Below are 8,023 nucleotides of genomic sequence, written 5' to 3' on the forward strand. Positions count from 1 at the left end.
AATTATAGGGATTTTAATACCCATCTTTTAGCAATGGGTAGTTCATCCAGACAGAAAATCAACAAAGGAAATGTTGGACTTAAAACACACATTAGATGAAATGGACCTAAGACATTTATAGAACATTCCATCCAATAGCAGCAGAATACATTCACTCCTCAAGTTCACACAGAATATTTCTAGAATACATCATATGATAGGACACAAAACATGTCTTACAAAATTTAAGATTGAAATCATACCAAGTATCTCTTCTGACAACATTGATATGAAACTAGAAATAAAGAAGAAGAAAGCTGTAAAATGTATACATATGTGTAAACTAAACAACACACTCCTGAACAACCATTGAGTCAAATGAGAAATCAAACAGGAAATCAAAAAACATCTTGAAACTAATTGAAATGGAAACATAATACACCACAACCAATGGGATGCTACAAAAGCATTTCTGAGAGGGAATTTTATAGTGATAAATGCATATATTAAGCATATAGAAGAATCTCTAACAACAACCTAACATTATGTCTCAGGGACTAAAAAAGAACAAACTAAGCCCAAAGTGAGTAGAAGGAAGGAAATAACAAAGGTCAGAGTGGAAGTAAATAAGTTACATACCAAAAAAACAATAGAATCAATCAATGAAGTTAAGAGCTAGTTTTCCATATGACAAAAAGAATTGACAAATCTTTAGACTAAGAAATAAAGTCAAAGTCTCAAAATCAGAAATGAAATAGGAGACATTACAAGCAATACTGCAGAAATACGTAAGATTATAAGGAACTACTATGAACAATCATATGCCAACAAATTGAATAATCTAGAAGAAATGGAGAACTTCCTAGAAATATACAAGCTATCAAGAATGAATCAGGAAGACACAGAAAATTTGAATAGAACAAAGACAAATAAGGAGATTGAATCAGTAATCAAAAACCTCCTAACACAGAAACCCACAGAAGCAGATATCTTCCCTGGCAAATTATACCAAACATTTACAGAATAATTAGTGCCAATCCTTCTCAAACACTTTCAAAAACAGGAAGGAATACTTCTAATGGAATTTTAGGAGGTCAATATCACCCTGACACCAAAGCCAGATAAGGACACCACAGGAAAAAAAAAAAAACTATAGGCCAATATCCATCCTAAATATAGATGCAAAAATAGTCAGGAAATATTAGCAAATCAAATTCAACCACACAGGAAAAGGATTATATACTATGACCAACTGGGATTTATCCATGGGATGGAAGGATAGTTCAACATGCACAAATCAATAAATGTGACACACCACATTACTAGAATGAAAGATAGAAATCACGTGGTCATCTCATAGATGCAGAAAAAGCATAGGATAAAATACAACATCCCTTCATGATTAAAACCCAAAAAAACTGGAAATAGAAAGACAATACCTTAACATAACAAATGCCATCAAAAACAAACCCACAGCTAATGTTATACTCAATGTGAAAAACAAACTTTTTCCTCTAACATCAGGAACAAGACAAGGATGCTCACTCTCACCACTCTCATTCAACATAGTACTGACAGTCTTAACCAGAACAAAAAGGCTAGATAAAGAAATATGAGAAGAGGTTAAGAATGAGAGATAACATAAACCTCATAAAACTTATGAGGACCATAAATCTTACTCCATGTTGGTCTTACTGGAAGAATCACATGGATATTGGGATAACACAGAATCCACTGTTTTCTATAAATCTTGCCCTCTCACCTTGACCTAGATCCCTCAGGATAACAAGAGTTCTTGACAAAGTTGAAATTCCTTATTCTTTTCAAAAGAATTATTCAGGTGTGCCCTATTGCACTCCAGGATGGGCGCTTTTGGCCATGACATTGGTTGTCCACTCACAGCCAAAGAGATGCCCACAACTGGAGATCCTCTTAAATGTATTATTAAGGCAGAAGTGAAAGGAGAAAAGACAATTATAGGGAGAAAACTCTCCAGGTACCTGCCTTCTGGTGTCATGGTTGTCATCAAGATGATTTCCCTGCTAATTTCACATCCCACTTTGCCATGTCCCTTCTGACTCAATTCCCCACTTCCCCATGGTCCTATTATGACCTCGTAATTATAGCTTTTCTTTTAATGAACTTAGATTTCTTTGAGCTGGAAGGGACCGAGAGAGCACCTAGTTTAAGACCATCATTTTCAAGGTGAGGATTGAAGCCAGAGGTGCTAAGACATTTACCAAAGATGACACAACTGGCTGACAATACAGCTTAAAAACAATAAATTAGATATTTGGACACTTCCCTGTTCACAAATTGATTCCATTTTAAATATGCACACTTTCTCAACTCCCTGACCTGAATCAATTATCACAGCAGCCCTGGGTGGCTGACACAGCATGATTTCCTATGCATAAGTGAGGATATAGGAGCAACAAGGAATACAATGAAACTAATTCATGACAGAGTCACAGATCATTGAGGTTAATACCATGGGCACTGGTATCAGCTAATTGGGTTGAATTCCAGCTTTCCACATCCTTGCTGTGTGTTCCTGAGCAAATTAACCTCTTCAAACCTCACTATTATCACCTTAAAAATGGGGCTTATAGTATGAGCTACTTGATGGAGCAGCTCTTCATAAAATCAAATTATGCAGTGCTTATGAAGCACTTATCAGAGTGTGAAGTAAACAGCATGCCTTCCCTTTAAGTAGGTGCAATTTAGGGGCTGGCATGGTGCTGCAGTGGTTAAGTTCATGTGCTCCTCTTTGGCAACCTGGGGTTTGCAGACCCAGAACCTGGGTGCAGACACACACACAGTTTATCAAGCCATGCTGTGGCAGGCATTCCACATATAAAATAGAGGAAGATGGACACAGATGTTAGCTCAGGGCCAATCCTCCTCAGGGAAAAAGAGGAAGATTAGAGGAGGATGTTAGCTCAGGGCTAATCTTCACCAAAAAAAAAAAAAAGTAGGTGAAATTTATGTGTTCTGAATTGGAGTTCTTTCCAATATATTATGCTGCATTATTAATTCTTCATTAAAAATATCTACTGGGGCTGGCCCTGTTTTGCAGCGGTTAAGTTCGCACATTCCACTTCGGCAGCCTGGGGTTCGCCAGTTCGGATCCCAGGTGTGGACATATGCACCACTTGGCAAGCCATGCTGTGGCAGGCATCCCACGTATAAAGTAGAGGAAGATGGGCATGAATTTAGTTCAGGGCCAGTCTTCCTCGGCAAAAAAGAGGAGGATTGGCAGCAGATGTTAGCTCAGGGCTAATCTTCCTCACAAAAGAAAAAAATATCTACTTAAGATCATTCCCACGAACTTTTGGTTTTAGTGTTTTGGTTTTTGGTGTTTTAATGGAGCTCATCTACCCTGCCATTACTAGGGATACAGAGATGTTTTAGAAAGGTCCCCATTCATGTTGGATCTACTTCAGCTAATCTTACTTCTAAGGAGAAAGGGATGGATGGGATAATGAGTTAATTATTTGATTTAACTCTTACCAATTGGTTAATAGTTATGTATTCACTCTGATAAAAACTGTGTTGTGAATATTTTCAATGAACAGATTCGTAAGATAGTTTAAATATATAACACCTAAGGTATAGAAATTGGGCACCATGGCAAAGCAATAAATGACGTTTCTGATCAGTAAAAACCATTTATGTTCCACATCTGATACTTAGTGAGCTTCAAGAGGGATTCTTGCTACCCTGGGAAGAACAAGGCAGACCACAATATACCCAAAAGTTCTATCTGTAAAATGGGGATAATTTCCCACTTGCCAAGTGCACATAATAATAGAACAAAAATCACATCTATGCAATGTAACTAGTGAAGTGTAGTATGTTGTGTATACACTACTGTAGTATGTATGAAGCTTAGTCTATAAACTCTTGTCTGAAAAATATCTCTTTTTAAAATTTTCTTTAAATTCTCTTGGTTAGACTTTGAGTCTCCATGGTACCCTCATACAGACTGTTTCTACTGCTTGCTGATCATACTTAAGGACTTGGAATTCCTAGGGGGCTCACATCTCTGGGACTCAGACTGTGAGTCCCTAGACATAACATGACAGCCTTTGTTTCTGAGTCTTTCGCTGTCCCTGGGAAGCTACCATGGAGCATGCTTCAGGCCACCTGTGCCCAGAAATTGATGACTTTGACTTCTTTCTAGCCTCTGAGAATCTCCCCAACTCTTAACCTGAAAAGTGCCCCTCCTTTCTACTATTCCTTTCTCCCATCTGTTTTTCACAACTCACTTCATAAGGAGTTTCAAGGAGTAAGATGGAGGGAACAAAGTTATTTTGAAATAAAGACAGATCAATCTTTTCCCCTCTCCTCTTCTTTTGTCTCCTCTCCTCCCTTCCCCTTCCCTTCTCTCTGTTCACTTTTTCACTCTCTCTTTCTTTTCCCTCTGTGTGTGTGTCTCTCTCTCTATTTCTCTTTCTACCTATCTCTTTCTGTGTTCCTCTTTCTCACACTGACTTTCTCGCTCTGTGTTTGGAACTCAGATGATAAGGTATTCTTTTTTAAATTATTGTTAACTTATACATATGTGATTTTATAAGTAATTTTATTTCTATTTAAATATAAAAAGTGCTTAACAACCAAAAATAAATAAAGGACATTTTAAAAATTGTAGAGGGAAGAACCATGCATGACTTCCTAGGTCTTGTCATTTATCTACATATAATTTCTATCAGAACCTCTGTTGTCCAAACATCAGATTTTATCTACCTGAGCCTAGTTATGTAAACAAGCCTTTTAAATGCAGTTCAATGCTGATGACACTGCCTCAGACAGATCACTTGGTGGTGGCAGCTAAACATAATGGCACCAGGAACCCAGAAGCCAGGTTGTCACATCTTCTCTCTACTTAGCTATTCTTGCGACATACAAAATGTTATTTACATATTCTTATCCCTCTTTTCCTTATAGGGAAAATAACACCTGCACAAATATTGTTCTTACTGAAGTAAATGTGTGGTCCTCTTTATCACCCTCTGGAAGGCCTCTTTGATCTCCTTGCTCCTCAGACTATAGATAAGAGGGTTTAACATGGGGATAAAGATAACATAGAACACTGACAGCACCTTGTTCTGCTTCTTGGAGTGAGTAGAACTAGGATGCATGTACACCGAGAGGCCTGTGCCATAGAAGATTGTTACTACTAACAGGTGAGAGGCACAGGTATTGAAGGCCTTGGCACTACCTTTGATAGAGGATATTTTCAGGATGGAAGCTGCAATGAAACCATAGGATAAGAGTATAACAAGGAAAGAACCAAATCCAACAAAAAAAGTGATGAGAAAAAGAATCATTTGACTGATGAAGGGATTGGAACAAGACAAGGATATGATGTGGGTTATGTCACAGAAGAAATTTGGAATGATATTGGGCCCACAGTAGTAGAGATGAAAGCAAGGGATTATTTCAGCTAAGCTACTAAGGAAACCACTCCCATAGGCCCCAGCAATCATCTTCTGACAGAGGCCAGGAGCCATGACCGCTGAGTACTGTAGAGGCCTACCAATAGCAACATATCTGTCAAAGGCCATGGCAGCCAAGAGACAGCACTCCATCAGACACATCCAGCACCCAACAAAATACTGGGTGGCACAAGCAATGAATGAAATCATTTTTTCTTCTTTTAAGAAGTCTGAAAGCATCCTTGGGCTGGTGGAAGAAGAATAGCAGATGTCTATAAATGACAGGAAACTGAGAAAAAAGTACATAGGTGTGCGCAGGTGGGAGTCCATCCTGATTAGGATGATAAGACCCATGTTCCAGATGAGAGTCACAAGGTAGATCCCTAGGAAGATTGGAAAGAGGATAGGCTGCACACCTTTTTCATCTGAGAGTCCCAGGAGAGCAAACATGTCCACAGAGGTACGATTTCTATCCCCTTCCATGGACCTGCTCGGTGACAGCTGCTGAGAAAACGATGAGAGAAGGAAATGGTTTTATTCTCAAAAAGCACAAAGAAATACTCATTTCTTTCCAGTCATGCAGCTGACTAGATATACGTCTTAAATCATCAATGTTGGGTTAATCTTTTTGTTCCATGTATAATCACCAAACTTAACTGAAAAATTTTCTTTCATAAGTACAGTCATTCTCTTTGGGGCAAAAGACAGTAATGCACATCATTGGTACATTATCTCCTAAAATGTCTTAATTTCATGTTTTATCATTTCAGATTTTACAAACATATGAGAAGTAGAAATAGCTTAAATTAGCAAAATAATGTCCTCCCTCTATATGGTAAAACAGAATGATTCTGATCAGTCATGCCTGTGAAATTAATTCAGTGCTTGAAAAAGCCCCTGAATCATACTGGACCCCATAGTCACTTGAGGATAGTAAAATAGATACTCTTTAAAATCCCTTTGGGAACTAATATTCAATTAATCTGCAGTCAGAAAGGGTAGACAATTCTATAACTGCATTTCTGGTTTCATAGAGCCTGGAGAGAAATAAGAATAATGCAATGGGATGGTAGGAAGAGTCACGCACCAAGAAATAGCTTGGAGCTCGACGTGACTTAAACTTAATGGCTCTATGAAGTCTCCTGAGAAGTTAGACAAGACCAGGTTGTAAAAGCCTAGTCATTATATGCCCATCCTTGCCGGTGCAGATTTTTATTACCTCAGATCCGAGATACTTATGAGTTAAACTGTCTAGAACAATGATTCTTGAACATCTTTGAGTCAGTGATACTTTAAAAATCTGTTGGAAACTCTGGAACCTTTACACAGCAAATTACAACCACTTAACACCTTGCATATGGTTTTGTTGGATTCTCAATCATCCTGGATTTTATTATTGATTCCTAGGTTCGAGTCTTCTCCTATGAAGTAGAGTAACTTGAACTCATGTAAGGGTTAGAACGCTTAGGCAATGGGCATGGGGACTAAGAAACAGAGGCAGGATTTCTGGAAGTTCTTTCTCTTTTTCTCTTTGGAGCCAGTTCAAGGAAGGCAAGAACTAAGTCTTCAGGCCAAATGGTAAATAAGCAAAACAATATTTTTGCACTAGGCTCTGTATGCCCTCTTCAAGATGAAATAGCTGTCTTCTCTCTAGATGGTCGTTAGGACATGCCCCAATGCAAACACATTTTTTATTCAGATGAACTACACCAGAAATAAAATCATCGGGGCTGTGAAAGGTAGAAAATAGATGTTAAATGTGGCCTGGATTTTCCATATACAGGTAAAAGTAGAAGTCTTGGAGACCTCTCTGGAGAAAGGCTATGATATTAACGGAATAAGCCATGTGTATGAACTACAAATAAATACAGCATTAGCCATCCAGAATGTCTTCCTCCCTCCCAGCCATTTACCAGCCTCCTAGTTGCAAAAGTGAATGGAAAGACAAAATCACCATGGAAGCACAAGGTATAGCCTTAGAAACAATGTAAAACTGTTCATTTCCCAAAATCAGATCAATCATTGATTCTGGGGGCACCGTTTCAAGAAGAAATCTGAAGCAATGAAGACATTAATTAGAAAAGAAAGTCAAGATGTCTGCCATCAGTACAGAAGGAGAAATGGTAGCAGACAAGCTATGCATTTACCGTCTCAGACTTAGGTGTGATTCTGTCCACATGGAAACTGAATGGAAGGAGAATTTTGTGAGAACAGAGCAGAAAATTACATTCTTCATCATCAACGTAACCAATAATCATGACAACCAAATTAATTTATTGAGCAGCTACAGCATGTACCGTTCTTCTCTTTCTACTCACAGACGTATTCACAGCTTCCTCTAATGTCCATTCATTCAACACGGTAACCATGACTCTCGTATGCTGTCTACTAAACACAGATACTCCTCTGAAAATTGCCTCTACATTTCTATTATATGTCTCTGGGACCCCAATTAGATGTACATCATTGGATCTACTTGCTCTGCCCCCTACCTCACTGAAACATTCATTATTTGTATTGCTCTACTGTGTTCTGTTTAATTTTTACAAATCTCTCTTCCAGTAAATTCATTCCACCATAAGTTGTGCTGATTGGCTATTTAA

The 8,023-nt window shown here is 38.2% G+C and overlaps 1 protein-coding gene across 1 annotated transcript; it reads right to left on the reverse strand.

The window, feature by feature from the left end:
- Positions 1 to 4,958: 4,958 nt before the first annotated feature.
- Positions 4,959 to 7,789, reverse strand: LOC138914997 (olfactory receptor 5A1-like). The gene is made up of 2 exons (XM_070229114.1): positions 7,739 to 7,789; positions 4,959 to 5,924 (listed from the first exon to the last, which is right to left on the reverse strand). The coding sequence occupies exons 1-2, from the start codon at positions 7,787 to 7,789 to the stop codon at positions 4,959 to 4,961; spliced, it is 1,017 nt and encodes a 338-aa protein (XP_070085215.1).
- Between the last annotated feature and the right edge of the window lie 234 nt (positions 7,790 to 8,023).

This window comes from Equus caballus, chromosome 12 (assembly GCF_041296265.1).
Source record: "Equus caballus isolate H_3958 breed thoroughbred chromosome 12, TB-T2T, whole genome shotgun sequence".
Lineage (NCBI taxonomy): Eukaryota > Metazoa > Chordata > Mammalia > Perissodactyla > Equidae > Equus > Equus caballus.